At 51.3% G+C, this 16,080-nt stretch overlaps 1 protein-coding gene across 1 annotated transcript; it reads left to right on the top strand.

The window, feature by feature from the left end:
• The first annotated feature begins 6,177 nt into the window (after window positions 1-6,177).
• Fbl (fibrillarin) lies at window positions 6,178-15,956 on the top strand. Its single transcript, XM_052167833.1, has 9 exons — window positions 6,178-6,289; window positions 10,898-11,080; window positions 11,177-11,284; window positions 11,375-11,469; window positions 12,285-12,455; window positions 13,773-13,905; window positions 14,806-14,918; window positions 15,580-15,725; window positions 15,825-15,956. The coding sequence occupies exons 1-9, from the start codon at window positions 6,280-6,282 to the stop codon at window positions 15,847-15,849; spliced, it is 984 nt and encodes a 327-aa protein (XP_052023793.1). The 5' UTR covers window positions 6,178-6,279; the 3' UTR covers window positions 15,850-15,956.
• The last annotated feature ends 124 nt before the right edge of the window (window positions 15,957-16,080 follow it).

The following is a 16,080-nucleotide window of genomic DNA, read 5'->3' as shown; positions in this document are numbered from 1 at the left end:
TTTCCAGGATGCTGGGGCAGCGTGGCTGGAGATCTGGGGGTCAGTTCTACAGTTTAAGGCTGGGAGAGAAGTCGTGTGAGTGATAGCGGTGGGGGCAGTGTGGTCACAAGTGGGTGAGGCGTGATGGCGAGGTAAGCAGGTCAGCGGGTCGATGGCTCTGATGATGCCTGGAACATCTGCGTTCGAAGGAAGGAGTGAGGTGGAGAGATAGCCTGGGATGGGCAGAAAATGGGCTACACAGAACTGAGCTTCTGACTGGGCTGGCGTATGGGAGCAAGTTAAAATCACAAACAGAGCAGACATAACCTGGAAATTGATAGTGCTGGTGGGGATGAGGGGTGAGAGCACAGCCTAGTAGCTTTCAAAATTACTGGCTTAGCCAGGAGGCAGAGAGTGTGGGGAAACTCTGCTAATTAAGGTTGAAGCCCACCATTGATCGGATAGAGCTCAGCCTTCACAATTGCATATGGCGGGCTCCCCTCAGTGGCCTCAGTCAGTGGTCTCCTCCTCTGACCTCTTCTGGGGGGTTCAGAAGCCCTCAGGTCTCTACCTGTGGACCGACCCATAGCCTAAGCTCAACTTCCTTTCTCCTGAGAAGAACCCCTTTAGCTAGCACCTGAGATTCCGGAAGTGCTTCCCCATGCTAATGAGGCATATCAGGGCCCCAAGGCCTCAGCCAATGACCTTTGCCCAACTGGATGGTCCTACGCCCAGTCTCTAAATTTATATAAACCTTGAATCACCCCAAGTAAAGTTGACCTGTCTCCCTGCATCTAGTGGCAGTGTCATCTTTCACCGTGTGTACTCACAGGGTTTCTGACACTCACCCTATCTGTGTCCCAGGGCGGGACAATCCCCCAGGGCAGAGAGTCACAGAGAGGAGGGTGTAGCGACAGCACCAAGGAGAATGAGGATCTAATCCTATCTTTTAGCCTCATTCTGTCGCTATGTCTAATATCATGCCCAAAGCGACTTAGGACAGGTAAGGACTTACTGCATTTTACAGGTTACCGTGAATCATTGAGGAAAGTCGGGAACTCAGATCTTATTAGAGTCGAAGCAGCAGAGGAACACGGCTTGCTGGCTCCTTCCAGGCTCGTGCTTACCCAGTTTTCTTATACAGCCTACAACCACACGCCTAGGAATGGTACCAGCCCCAGTGGACTGTTCCAGGACACGCCATCCCTTGTCAAGTTGATCACGAAAACGTCACCTTAAGCATAACCATTCAATCCCCCGTCCCCCAAACTCTTGTGTGAATATTCCGATTTAAAGCACAGTCCAACATTTAAGTCTTTAAAATTTTCCAGCAATCTAAAAGTCCAAGGTTTCTTCAAAAATTCCAAGTACTAGTGCAGTGCTCAGCCCCTTATCCATCTCACCAGCACCCAAAGAAAGGCCTGGGTAGTCTGACAGACAAGGCCTGGGTGGTCTGACAGACAAGGCCTGGGTGGTCTGACAGACAAGGCCTGGGTGGTCTGACAGACAAGGCCTGGGTGGTCTGACAGACAAGGCCTGGGTGGTCTGACAGACAAGGCCTGGGTGGTCTGACAGACAAGGCCTGGGTGGTCTGACAGACAAGGCCTGGGTGGTCTGACAGACAAGGCCTGGGTGGTCTGACAGACAAGGCCTGGGTGGTCTGACAGACAAGGCCTGGGTGGTCTGACAGACAAGGCCTGGGTGGTCTGACAGACAAGGCCTGGGTGGTCTGACAGACAAGGCCTGGGTGGTCTGACAGACAAGGCCTGGGTGGTCTGACCTACAAGGCCTGGGTGGTCTGACCTACAAGGCCTGGGTGGTCTGACAGACAAGGCCTGGGTGGTCTGACAGACAAGGCCTGGGTGGTCTGACAGACAAGGCCTGGGTGGTCTGACAGACAAGGCCTGGGTAGTCTGACTTCTACATTGCCTCCTCAGCACACAGAGTGTCTCCGGCTTAACCTGGCTCCATATCACACCTGCCCCTGCCCTTGGTGGACAATCATCAGTCTTGGCATCTGCAATAACCTGGGATTTCCTTTGCAGTTGAGGTTGCACCTTTACGAGTGACCTCTCCACAGGGTCTCCAACGCTGCCACATGTTACCAAATCTCAGCTGCTCTCTTCTACCCGCTGACTCTTACATACCACTTGCCAAGTTCAGACCTTATTTAACATTTTAATTTAAAAAAAAAGGTAGCCAGATGGTGATTGATACACACCTTTAATCCCAGAGGCAGAAGTAGGTAGATCTTCATGAGTTTGAGGCCAACCTGGTCTTCAGAGTGACACCCTGTTGTGGGACCGTGAAAGGTGGCCTGGTCCTTGGTTGAGCTAAGGCTAGAAAGCCCCAGAGAGCCTGAAGGGAGGGTAGGAGCTTTGCCTGCTCCAGCACCCCCCCCCCACACCTGTCACTAGCCACAGCCCCTCATAGATTTGTAGCCATCAGTCACATAAGGACAACGCCCCAAGCCCCCAATATGTAGATGAAGAAAAGAGACACAGGTCACACAGGCTCAAGACAGATCTCCTCCACGCTAATGAGTTACATAGAGGCCTGGAGGGCTTATTAGCCAATAGGCTTTCCTTCCCAGACACGCCCTGGGAAGTGGGGTACAGTTTTACTCATCATCACTTTCTGCCACAACAATGAATGCCTTAAAACCATGGGCCGCCTCTTTTCATCAGGATCTGCCCTGGAGAGCCAAGGAGAAGGCCTTTGTCTACAGAGCCGCAGTCTAATCTCCCGTAGAAGGCCTCTCTGCGCTCTCAGCCACAATGGCCACCAAGCCCAGGTCAAGCCTGCCACCATCAAGCCAGGGACAATCATGGTGGCCAGCCCACGCTCCCCTTTCCCCCGACCCTTGGCCCCGGGCTGGATCCAGCCTGCTGGCTCCTATTCCATTCACAGCTCTTCTGTGGCTCCCAGCAGCACCCGGATGTCCTAGAGCCTGAGAACCAGATGGCCCCGGCCTCTTCACAGGCCCAGGGATCCCCAAGCCAGCTCCGGCTGCCCCACAGGCACGCCTCAGCCTGTGCTTTCTCACCCCAATGGCATGGGGTAAGCTCGGGCAAACATCCCAAGTTCTGCCTCAACAAGTGGCTACATGCATCCTGCCTCAGTTGGAGTTTTTATTACTGAGATGAGATGCCATGGCCACAAGCAACTTGGGGAGGAAAACATTTATTTCCATATTCACACACCAGCTCATCATCTAAAGCAGTTAAGACAGGAATTCCAACAGGGCAGGAGCCTGCAGGCAGGAGCTGCTGCAGAGGCCATGGAGGGATGCTGCTCACCGGCCTGCTCCTCATGGCTTGCTCAGCCTGCTTTCTTACAGACGCCAGGACCACCAGCCCAAGGGTGGCACTGCCCACAGTGGGCTGGGCCCTCCCCCGTCAATCACTGACTGCCCTAGAGTTTGACCTACAGAGGCAGTTTCTCTCGGTGCAAGTTCCCTCCTGTCAGATGACTATAGCTTGTGTCGAACTGACATAAAATTAGTGATCATAGACAGTAAGTTAGTGAACTTTGTAACACACATTGACGGGATCGGAAAAGACCCCACTAGGTAAGGTAGCCCTGGCATGGGAAGACAGAAGCCATATGCTTTCTCTCTTTTGTGACTTTTGATCTGAATTTTCAGATTTCTGTGCTCAGAATGGATGGAGAGTCAGCAGAGGCTAGGATGCAAGGAGGGGAGGGAGCCTAGGGCGGGTAGGAAAGCACAAGGGAGATGGAAGAGGGGGTGTGAGGAGTGGAAAGGATTAAGCGGGGATGGATCAGGGACAGGACAAACTAAAAAAAATATAACCTATAAAAAAATTAAAAGCATAGCCAGGCGGTGGTGGCGCACGCCTTTAATTCCAACACTTGGGAGGCAGAGGCAGGCAGATTTCTGAGTTCGAGGCCAGCCTGCTCTACAGAGTGAGTTTCAGGACAGCCTGGGCTACACAGAGAAACCCTGTCTTGGGGCAGGGGGAAGAAAGTTAATTCAGAGACTCATCACTGGTCCAAGTGCTAACAGTATGTGGTTGCTGAGCTTCAGTTCTAAACAAGCCCTCTGTGTCATCCCCACCATGGCCCTGGGTATGCTGAGGAAGAGGAAAGTCTGTAAGAGCTCGATGATGCTGAGGAATGCTGTGAGATGCTGTCTTCTAGACCACTGCACTCACAAACATGGTGGTAGCTATGGCTACCTGCACAAGATCTGTACCATAGACAGACAGATGGGCGGGTGGGCGGGCAGACAGACTGACAGATACGTAGATGGGTGGGTGGATGGATGGATGGAGAGAGAGAGATGAGTGGGTGAGTGGGTGGATGGATGGATGGTTGAATGGATAGATGGATAGGTAGATAGATGGATGGATGGATAGATGGATGGATGGATGGATGGATGGATGGATGGATAGATAGACAAGTAGGACAGGAAATAGCTTCATCTACAGGAGACTAGTTGGGAGAATAAAGGGATCATCAGGAGTTGGAAGGAGATAAGGTTTAGGGAGTGCATATGACCAGACTACATGGTGTACATGTTGGAATTGTAAAAGTGTTCTAAAGCCCCTGTGAATATGCCACACCAAGTGAATGAATTGTATAAATGGGCAAATTTATATTATGTAAACTATTTATCAATAAAGAATTTAAACTTAGCAGGGCAGTGGCAGCACACGCCTTTAATCCCAGCACTTGGGAGGCAGAGGCAGGGATTTCTGAGTTCAAGGCCAGCCTGGTCTACAGAGTGAGTTTCAGGACAGCTAGGGCTACAGAGAAACCCTGTCTTGAAAAAAACCAAAAGAACTTAAACTTTTTAGAATTACCAGGAGCTTGGGAAGTATCTTAGAAAGTAAGAGCTCTCACTCTGAGCAAGCGTGAGGACTTGGGTTCGAATCCCAGCACCTATGTTAAAAAAAACTGAAGTGGTCACCTGTGTGCCTGTAACGCCAGGGCTGGGGTGGTAGTGGTGAGACAGGAGGCTTTTTGGCTGACAGCCTAGCTCCACGTTCAGTGAAGACCCTCTATCAAAAGAATAAGGGAGAGGGTGATAGAGCAGGACACCTGACATCCTCCTCTGTCCTCTGCACACCTGCACGTGTGGGCACATGCACGCACGTGTGCACTATTCCCCTGACTATTCCCGACAGTTTAACATAGTCTTTTTGCCATCAGAAGCCTCTGTAAACCTTGGCGGCCACCTCACCTGGGTCAGAGGGTAATCACTTCCCGTGATAACCCAACAAAAAGTCCGTGATCAGTGCAAATGGTCTTTCAGTAGCATGGAAGGCTATAAGATCTGGCTATTGAGACGCTTCTTCTGGAGTCTCGGTTGCTCCTGTGCTGCCCCCTGTTGGTGCAGCTCTCGTTGCTTAGCTGATCTTTATCGGTAAAGTGAGCTGAATCCGTTGAAAAGGAGGGACAGAGGGCGGAAGCAACTGCAAACCGGCAGTGGCAAGGAAATTGGCAGCGAGGCAGTGGCCTTGGAGCAGCTGCCGCAACATCTGGGTGACTGAAGTTGTCCAGTTAGAGGCCAAGGCCAGGGAGCAGAAGCAGTGAGATGCCTGTTCTGTGGTGCAAGGGAGGGAGCTTTCTGAGCGGACAAGGAAGAAAAAATAGAAAAAGCGGGGTGTAGCCATACACCATAAGAGACCATAAGAGATCCCCAGTTCCAGATCAGCCTGGGCCCCACTGCAAAACCCTGCCACAAAATACAAACACAAACAACAATAAACAGAAACACTCAGCTGTGCTGGAGAGATAGCTCAGCTGTGAAGAGAACATACTGCTCTACCTGAAGACCCAGGTTCGGGCCCTGCAACCATTTGGCGGCTCACAATCGCCTATAACTCCAGTTCCAGGGGATCTGACGCCCTCTCCTGACTTCCACTGCATATGCGTGGTGCACAGACAGACAAAAAAATTAAAAAAAAAAAATAAAGTCTTTGAAAAATAATCTTTTTTTAAAACTCGGTTTGAGTATAACCCCTGATTCCTGGAATGCAAGCACAAGTGAGAGGAAAAGTCACAGCGCAATGGTGATAAAACCTGACACTCTGGGAAAAAGTAAGTAGCGAAGAGACAGGACAGGGCGGGAAAAGGACCCTGAGCTCCCTCCCACCCAGGGTGCCGACTCCGACTTCCGGGAGAGCGGAAGTGCGTCTAAGGGGCGTGGCTACGCGCCTCCGTCACGCGCCGTGCGTCGCCGCGCGCAGGCGTTCCTCTCCACGTGCGAAAGCCTGAGACTCCTGGAGTCGGGGACGCCGCAGGTTGCCTGAGTCGCGCGACCAGACCGCAGTCATGAAGCCAGGTAGGGGCCACGGTGCGGGCAGGAGCCGGGGCTCTAGGCGCGGCGGGCGGGGACCGCGGCTGCTCGGGCCCGGGGGGATGTGGGCGGGAGCCCGGCTCTCCGGCCGGCCTACAGGCTTGCCGCTTCAGACCGGCCGGTGCGGCCCTCCGGACGCTGGCCCAGAGCTGGGGCTTGGATCTGCGAGCGTTGCTTTAGGGGATCCGACTTGGGTCGCAGATGTTAAGGCCTCCTGTCCCCACCCCAAGCCTTCCCTGTTGCCGCCGTCAGCCACTTGTCACTCCCCGTCACCGATACCTTGGTCCCCAACCCAGCTTCCTCCGGGTCAGTGAGGACCTCCAGCTCCGAGGTGTGCGGCGCTCGCGTGCACGGGCTGGCCTCGCCGCGCTTCCGGGAGGGGCGGGGCCCGAGGCGAGTAGCAGTAGACGATCTGGGGACCTGGGAGTCCTTGGTTTGGTGGGGTTTTTTTTTTTTTTTTTGGAGAGCGTTTTTCCACGTGACTGGCTGGCCGGGATCCACCAGCCTCTACCTCTAGAGGACTGGGATTAAAGTCATGCACCGCCACGCCCGGCCTGACAAATGTATTTATCTATTTCCCGCGTTTTTCTGATGAGCCCACTGTATGGTGTATGACTGGCTTTGACAATAGAAAGTTCTCGTTTCTCTCTTGAATTCTTAATGGATAAGTGGTTTTCTTGGTGATACGTTACTCTGGGCTGTAACTGCACTGCTTGTCAATCCTAGCACTCCGGAAAGTAGAGACAGAATGAGTTTAACACCAGTCTGTGCCACATTAGTGATAACATGAGCGCTTCACCGTTGCCAGAGGTTCAATTTTCACTACTGCAGGTTTCTGTCTGGCATGTGCACGCATGTTCCTGTGGACAGATGAGAGTAAATCGCTGTAGGGAATAGTGACCCATTTCTCCCTCCCAGACACGTTGAATATCTGGAAGTCTGGTGAAGTAGTGTGGAGGGATTGCTAGTCTGGATGTTGTACTGGCATCCTGTGATGTGGGCTTTCTTCCCAACCTTTCTCTATCACGTGATAGAATGAGACTAGTAGAGCAGTCGAATCTTCAGTGACAGTTTGTGTCTTGAGTACAGAGCTGCAGCTTTGGGGGAGATTTTTAAACAGGTGTGCTACAAAGTGTGGTGGACATTCTCAACAAGGTCATTTCTTTTTATGTTTGTGTATTGAAACGGCATCTTGTTGTAATAAACCTAGGCTGGCCTCAGACTCTGCTTTTCAAGTGATTATTTCAGGCATGTGATGCCTCGCCCTGCTGGGAAGGTTCTGGAGGGAGGCTGATTCTAAGACAGCAGACTGTGTGGCCATAAGAGTCTTGTTGAATAGTGAGTCCTTTTGGTTCATTTCCTAAAAACCTCAGGAATGGATCCTGATACACATTGAGTATTATGTGACTGAGTTGACCTCTATCCACCCGTCCCCGTGAGTATACCAACAACTTACCCGATCTCAGGCCCGGGTAGAGTCCCATAGCCCTGGCTGGTGGCTCCTCTCCTAATACGCGTATGTATACAGTTACTTGGTTTTTCTATCATTCCCATACGCCTTTGCCACTTTAGGGTCTTGAGTAACAGTGGCATGGCCACCCACCTGGATGAGCTACAGGAAGCCATTCTCTTCTGAAGGAAAACAAGTGGGTTCTCTGTGAGGCAGACTCCGGGCCTTGAGTCAGTGGGGCTGTGGTTGTGGCTCAGCTGCCAAAGTGCTTGCCTAGCATTGCAGGAAACCAGAGCTTTATTCCGCTGTGCCACATAGGGATAGGCATGGTGGCAAGCGTCCATTTTTCTGCACTCGAGGTAGGAGGACCAGAAATTCAGATTGATCCTCGGTTGTATGTCAGTGTGGCTCGAGACTCTGCCTCAAGTCATCAGTCAGACAGCTGCCGACTGACTCGTTCAGTGTCAGCATCGGATTGTGCCCGGATGCTTTAACCAGAATGATTACAAAGCCTTGTGCATTTGGAACTTGTAGGTGCCAGGGAAAGTGACAGTATTAAACATAATGTGACAAGAAAACAGGGCGCAGGCAGAGTGGGCTGAGTCTACCACTTAATCAGACACCCAAGTGCAGCAGACAAAGGAGTGCCATTTTGGAAGCTGGAAAGAGAGAGCAGCTCACCGGAGATTTCAAAGCTAGCTGTTTGCAGATGGGGACAGCCCTGGGTTGATGGGTCTCAATTTGGGCTATACATTTAGGGAGACCTGTGGGAAACTCAGAAAAAAATGCCCTTTCCAGGGGTTCATGATAAAGAAAATAATTCTGATTTTATTGTGGATGGTGAGGCGGGGAGGGTAGAAATGGGGCTTTTGGGGGTGTCTGAGAGTTTTGAAGATGAAACTGATAACTTAAAAACTTAGTTAGAAATAGATACCAAGTTGTACATGTTTTTGTTTGTTTTGAATTCCGGGGAGCTAAACTTCAGGGCCCCGCATATTAGAGCTACAGTGCTCAGCCCCTCAAGTGAAGTGTGTTAGAAAGGACAAAGAACAAGCAAACAAAAAGTAAAAAGAACAAAGTTAATTATTTTTTGCTTCAAATTAGGTATACTCCTTTAGGCACACTCCTTTAATCTCAGCACTCAGGAGGAGAGTTTAATCTCCTTTAATCTCAGGAGGAAAGACAGGTGTATCCTTGAGTTTGTAGCCAGCCTGGTAATGTACAGGAGCTCCAGATTAGTTGTGATATGCAGTGAGACCTTGACTCAAAACAACTAAAGGAGGCTCAAGGTTAAGAACATTGGCTGCTTTTCCAGGGGACCCAGCTTCAATTCCCAGCATGCCACATAGCAGCTCCTGTAAACTCCCATTCCAGGGCATCCAGGTGTAGGCAAAACATAAAGTTTAAAAAAAAAAAAAAAAGATGTGCCGGGAGATGGTGGCGCACACCTGTAATCCCAGCACTCTGGGAGGCAGAGGCAGGCGGATTTCTGAGTTTGAGGCCAGCCAGGGCTATACAGAGAAACCCTGTCTTGAAAAAAACCACACACACACACACACACACAAAAGATGGTAATAAAAGTTTTAAAAACAAAAACTGTTTGAAGCTGTCAGTGGGGTGACAGAGCAAAGACAAAAACTTCAGCAGGTTTTACCTGACAGTTTACATCCAGTGAGATCACTTTGAACCACCCCTAATCTTTAAGCTGTGTGATAAAATAAACTCTCTTTTTTTTTTTTTAAGATTTATTTATTTATTATATGTAAGTACACCGTAGCTGTCTTCAGACACCCCAGAAGAGGGCGTCAGATCCCATTACGGATGGTTGTGAGCCATCATGTGGTTGCTGGGATTTGAACTCAGGACCTTTGGAAGAGCAGTCAGTGCTCTTAACCGCTGAGCCATCTCTCCAGCCCATAAACTCTCTTTTTTAAATAAAGAATATATATGTATGAGTACACTTCAGACACACCAGAAGAGGGCATCAGACTCCATTACAGATGGTTGTGAGCCACCATGTGGGTGGTGGGAATTGAACTCAGGACCTCTGGAAGAGCAGTCGGTGCTCTTAACTACTGAGCCATATCTCCTGCCCTCAGATAAACTCGTGTCCCACCTCCAGTCATACAAAAAGGGATTTGGAAAGCTAAAGTAACAGCACGGAGTCCCGTGCACTGCTTGCTGCTTTACGACAGTGTTTGCTCCGCTCTGTAGCTGGGGCTAAGGGCAGGCCCTCGAGCACTGGACTGCTGCTCTGCGTCCCCGCCCAGCTGGCCTCCTTAGAAGCAGGGGCTCACCATGAGGCCCACTGGGGCCTCCTGCCTCCACCTTGTAGAGCCCTGGGGTCATAGGCATGGTCTGCCACTCCAGGGTTAGGCCCAAGCTGACATACTGATGTGCTGTAGCCACTGCTCACCCTCAAAGGACAGTTTGGGATTTTCTTACTTTCCCCCTGTGCTGGGAGGGATGTTGCAGTCTTGAAAGCTGGGAGGTGGGTTAGCCGGATAGCGTCAGACTCCAGGGTTTGCACTTTTATCCAGAGGTCTTGAGGAGACCGTGAGGGAGGGCATAGCAGATCCTGTTGCTATCAGCATATGTGTATGCAGGACTCACTCATTCGAGGGGTAAATGAGTTGTGTGAAGCTGACCCACCAAGAAAACTAGAATATCTGCTTTTTTCTGCCTTATCCCGAATTAGATCGTCTATGGCATGTTCTGCCTTTAGTGGCCCTGTGCCAGTGCACCTCATGAGAAGGCTGTGATGCTGGCCTGGTGATGCGGACATGTAAACACAGTACTTGAGAGAATCAGGACCTACAGGGTGACCTCACGGCCAACCTGGGATACTTGATAGCATATTTGAAGAAAACCCTCATTGGGTTTAGTTTTCTGGGACTTGTTTCTTCACTTCTGGGGGGTTCATGTTTACCCATCTGTGCTGTAGAACTGAAGGTCACTTTCAGTGTTCGTGACCGCTCCTCCTTTATGTGTCCATTCTGCCGACGGGACATTGGGCAGGTTCTGGCTGTGGTAGATGCTTCCCTGAGCTTTGCTGATTCTCACATCTGTAGGACCTGACAGAAAAGGGTCCTTTAACTTCTTAAGCTCCACCGCCCTAATCCCCGTTTCCATTTCTGCTACAGGTTTCAGCCCCCGTGGGGGCGGCTTTGGTGGCAGAGGCGGCTTTGGTGACAGAGGCGGTAGAGGAGGAGGACGAGGAGGACGAGGAGGCTTCGGCGGTGGGCGAGGAGGCTTTGGCGGTGGAGGTCGAGGTCGAGGTGGAGGAGGTGGTGGCTTCAGGGGACGAGGAGGTGGAGGTGGCCGAGGTGAGTGGGGTTGACATGGGGGTTGGAGCAGGTTTCGAAGACACGGGGAGGGAAGGTGTGGGGGCCTCCCTGTCCTACTGCAGCTCTCTCTCACAGGCGGAGGCTTCCAGTCTGGGGGCAGCCGAGGGCGAGGTGGTGGACGGGGAGGCAAGAGAGGAAACCAGTCAGGGAAGAATGTGATGGTGGAGCCGCATCGACATGAAGGTGAGTGAGGCAGGTGGAGAATCGGCTGAAGCCAGAGGTGCACCATGGCTACCCTGCCCCTAGCCACACGTGTTCTCCTCCCCTCACCAGGTGTCTTTATCTGTCGTGGAAAGGAGGATGCCCTTGTCACAAAGAATCTGGTCCCTGGAGAATCTGTGTATGGAGAGAAGAGAGTCTCTATTTCAGTGAGTTCTGGACCCCTGTCCAAGTGCCAGAACCCAGACGATAGCATTGCCTGCAGTCCGGTCTTCTTGCTATTGTGTCCCACACGGGACGTCTGGCAGCCTGCGGCCTCAGCTGCTGCAGTTCCCAGCTCCATACTAAACTGGTTCCTTATCCTCTGTCTCTGGTCAGGCACTGCCTGCTCCTTCAGATGAGGCTGTTACATCGCCCTCCTTGTCTATGCGGCCCGCACTGCCACGGCCCTGGCTCTCCCATGATCTTGTCTCTATGGCCAGCCATAGGCTTTCCTGCTCACCACGCACGCTGTGCCCCGAGTGGTCTTTCCAGGGTGGTGTGGGTGGCTCCCTCTCCACCTCCGGGTCTGGTTCAAAAGTGTCCCCAGCCCTTCCTAGTCTGTTTTCTCTTTTTCACATTTTCCTTGCTCTGTTCTGGTTTCATATCCTCTCTCCTGGCTTGGTCTTTGTAGCCTGTCACCATCTCCTTTGTCGGTTTGTATTTAGTTGAATGAATACGTATGTCTCGGGGCAGGATATGTGTCCCATTCGCTGTCGTGCCGGCACCTGCGTGCTGGGACAGGACATAATGCCTAGACCCCAGTGCTGCCTTTCACCTGTGTTCGTGTCTGTTACTCCCTCCCTGGGTCAGCAGCTTCCGTGAGAGGCAGGGCGGCTTCTGTCCTGGCCCCTGCTGCACATCTGCACTTGTTCTTACGTAGGGATCTGAATGCACCGTTTGTTTTGAGGGCCCTAGGGTTACTGGGAATGGTGTCCTGCACAAGGACCCAGCGGTGATTCTGTCCCTGTCTCTCTTGGCTCAGGAAGGAGATGACAAAATTGAGTACCGAGCCTGGAACCCCTTCCGCTCCAAGCTGGCAGCGGCAATCCTGGGTGGCGTAGACCAGATCCACATCAAGCCGGGGGCCAAGGTGCTCTACCTTGGGGCAGCCTCAGGCACCACGGTCTCCCATGTCTCTGATATTGTCGGCCCGGTGAGTGCACAGGTGGTGAGGGGAGCTGGGGGACTGGATCTGACCGTTGCCCCGCACCGTGTGATATAGATGGAGCCAGGTTCATCCCTCATTCTGTGACAGGGCCAGCTAGAAGCAGAGTTTTTCTTTGAGTACCACTCGGGATTCCTGATACTGTGAACCAGAGAGTGTATGTAGTTGGTGATAAAGTAACCCAGAGTGGGAATGCAGATGCCAAACTATCTTGGTTGAAAAATTTATGTCCAAGGGCTGAAATGGGGCAACTCAGTCATTGAAGTGCTTGCCACACAAACGTGAGGACCTTATTTTGATCCTCAGAATCCAATTTAAAAACAGAACAGGTATGGCGGTGTACCCTGCGTGCAAAAGCTCGAGAGAGCAGCAGGCGGCCCGTCTCTGTCAGCACATGAGTGACCTTGTCTCAGAAACATGATAGGCCTGGTGGTGATGGTGTGTGCCTTTAATCTCAGCACTGTGGAGACAGAGGCAGCAGATCTTGTGAGTTGTAGGACAGCCAGGGTTACACAAAAATCCTGTCTCAAAAAAAAGAAAAAAAATCTGATGGGTAGAGTCCCTGAAGGAGCAGCAGCTCGCAGTGCCCGCTGGCTTCCTCAGACAGACATTCACGGTCCCCAAAGGCAGTATCTTTGCCCTTTGCCCCAGCCCCGCCCAGTACTGGGTATTGGGCCTAGGGCTTCTTAATGCTAGGCAGGCATGCCAACACTGAGTTCCATCCCAGCTTTGGTCTCTGCTGATGAACGTGTGTCTCTGTAGCAGTGCAGGGTCCCGATGCAGAGCACCTTGTTCTTGGTGTCTCACTCGACAGCGTCCTGCTGCTTGACTGAATTACAGACTGTTTATTTAGTGACAGCATGTACCTTTGTGCCTAAACTCTATAGTTAGACCCCATCTAAAGACAAATAGCAACAGCACTCAGACTTGTGTAGGCATCTGGTGCTGTGTGGCCTCAGTGAGGCCCCTGAGCTCTGTAACTGCTGGTCCATTGCACATCCCAAGCTGTGCTCCTTCGCCTCTGTCTACCGTGGATGCCTGGTTTTTTACCCTGTGTTGGGAGCCTGGGCTCATGGGTCAGATAAATTAGGATCTTAAAGCTTTGTTGCTTATGAATAACCATGGCTTATGACTTCTCGTCCCCAGGTCCATGTGGACTGTAGACATAATGACAGTTATTTCAGAGCAGGGCTTTGATTGCGGGTCGGAGAACCTGCTTCAAGTGCCCCCAAGCCCAGCATTAGTAACTGGCCTGGAGCACCAGAGTGTGTTTGTGTGTGTTCATCGATGTTGGGTTGATTTTAGGATGGTCTGGTCTACGCAGTTGAGTTCTCCCACCGCTCTGGCCGTGACCTCATCAACTTGGCCAAGAAGAGGACCAACATTATCCCTGTAATTGAAGATGCTCGTCACCCGCACAAATACCGCATGCTTATCGGTGAGGGCCCGGGGGAGGTGGGGTTAAGCTATGCAGGATTCCCACGGGAGGGTGCTGGAGTTAGAGGGTGGAGTTAGAGTGACAGCAGGCCTCTCCACTGCAGCCTGTGAGAAGCTGCGGGTGAGATTGTGTCTGGGGTCAGTTCTGCTCCCCGCTAACACTTGATGCCTTTTTTACACTCCCCTGGGTTGTGTTTTAAAGTCATTATCTGATGAAATTCCAGCCCTGACCACAGCAAGTATGACCCAATGGCTTTGTTTTTTAAAAACACCTCTAAAGTCTAGTATAAAAATGGAGAGACCCGGGGTGAAATTCGATTCTTCCCATCTCTTTTCCAAATCCTTAAAGGATGTTTTCACTTCATCACATTTTTTGTTGTGTTAAGTCACACACTGCCTTAAAGCATTATCTTTCCATTGCACTGTTTTGTTTGCTTTTTGGGGGGGGGGGTTGGTTGGTTGGTTGGTTGGTTGGTTTTTTCCTGTGCATTTTCTCTGCACAGGCCCCTCCTCTGGTCCTTGTCATGTGACAGCCCTGCCCCATCTCCTCTTAACTGCTCATACTTACTTGTCTTTTTGATGACATGTCTGTCTCCCCCCAGACCCGGGAGGATCTCGAGGGCAGGGTCCGGGTCTGACTCGTCTCTGTGTCCCCCACGCCCAGCCCAGGGCTGGCCACAGAGTAGGTGGCAACCATTGGTTTGCAAGAGGAGTGGATGAGTGGTGTGACTTTCGGGGTCTGGCTCCACCTCTGGGGTGCTTTGGAGGGAGGCTGTGTGGCGGGGAGTAAGGATGGAGGCAGGAGAGTCCCCAGAACCTGGTGAAGGAGCACGGCCCCGTTGGGAGGCTCTGGGAAGCTCTCTGCTGGCTTGTTTGTAACCGCTGTCCCTCTTTTCCTTAGCAATGGTGGATGTCATCTTTGCTGATGTGGCCCAGCCAGACCAGACCCGGATTGTGGCCCTGAATGCCCACACCTTCCTGCGGAATGGAGGACACTTTGTGATTTCCATTAAGGTATGGGTCTTGGAGTGTAAGGTTGAGTAGCAACAGAGTGTGCTGTGGGTGCGTGCTCTCTGTGGCTGAGCATGGTTTAGCCTATTGATTTTGGTTCCTTTTTTTTTGTTGTTTTTTTGGTTTTTTCAAAACAGGGTTTCCTCTGTATAGCCCTGGCTGTCCTGGAACTCACTCTGTAGACCAGGCTGGCCTCGAACTCAGAAATCCACCTGCCTCTGCCTCCCAGAGTGCTGGGATTACAGGCGTGCTGCCACCGCCGCCACCACCTGGGTTTGACTTGGTTTCTTTATTAGTCCTTTTTATGGTTGAAGTAAAGAATGGTAGTGTTAAGCGTTTGGAGCCGATTGTGGGGTAGAATAAATAGTAACTGCAGCGGGTACCTTTACCAAAACAATTTAAAATACAGAAAACTCTCAGGCATCTTCAATTTATGTTCAAAACTGGCCAACCTAGTGCTACATTTGTTCTGTTGCCAGCTGGATTTCTGGGATATGGAAGAAAATTCCCGACTTTAAACACAGCCTTAGATAAATGAATCAACCTGTTTCCAGTGTGAGCCAGATTAAAACTTCTTCACTGAAGTTAGAAAGTTGGCTAAGCCTGGGTCTCCAAATCTGTAACAGAAATATACTTTTAGCTTAAAGTCTTTTCTCCTCTTTAGGCCAACTGCATTGACTCCACAGCCTCGGCAGAAGCTGTGTTTGCCTCTGAAGTGAAGAAGATGCAGCAGGAGAACATGAAGCCCCAGGAGCAGTTGACACTAGAGCCTTATGAACGAGACCACGCTGTGGTTGTCGGTGTGTACAGGTGAGTACCAGAAGAGGCCTCCCCCTTACTTGTGCTGGAGATTCCTGGGCCTGGGAAGCTAAGAATGGTTACAACTCGACCCCTCTGATTTCCTCACAGGCCACCTCCCAAGGCGAAGAACTGAAACTCAGCTGTCTGGATTGAAGAAATGTGTGTTGCTACTGTTGCACGTGTGGCTTTGATTTGGGGTTGGGGGGAAGTTTTGTTTTTCTATTAAAAGACTCATCTGTCTCCCCTGTCTGGTGCTGATTGCTCAGTGGCCTCAAGACGCATGCGCCCTTATTCAACTTTGTGTGCTGGGGGTGGTGCTTGGAAAGTTTCATCCGGTCACAGGGTGCATGCTCCATTGGTGGCT

Source organism: Apodemus sylvaticus, chromosome 1 (assembly GCF_947179515.1).
Source record: "Apodemus sylvaticus chromosome 1, mApoSyl1.1, whole genome shotgun sequence".
Lineage (NCBI taxonomy): Eukaryota > Metazoa > Chordata > Mammalia > Rodentia > Muridae > Apodemus > Apodemus sylvaticus.
Note: the sequence above shows the minus strand (reverse complement) of the source record. Positions and strands in the feature narration are given on the sequence as shown.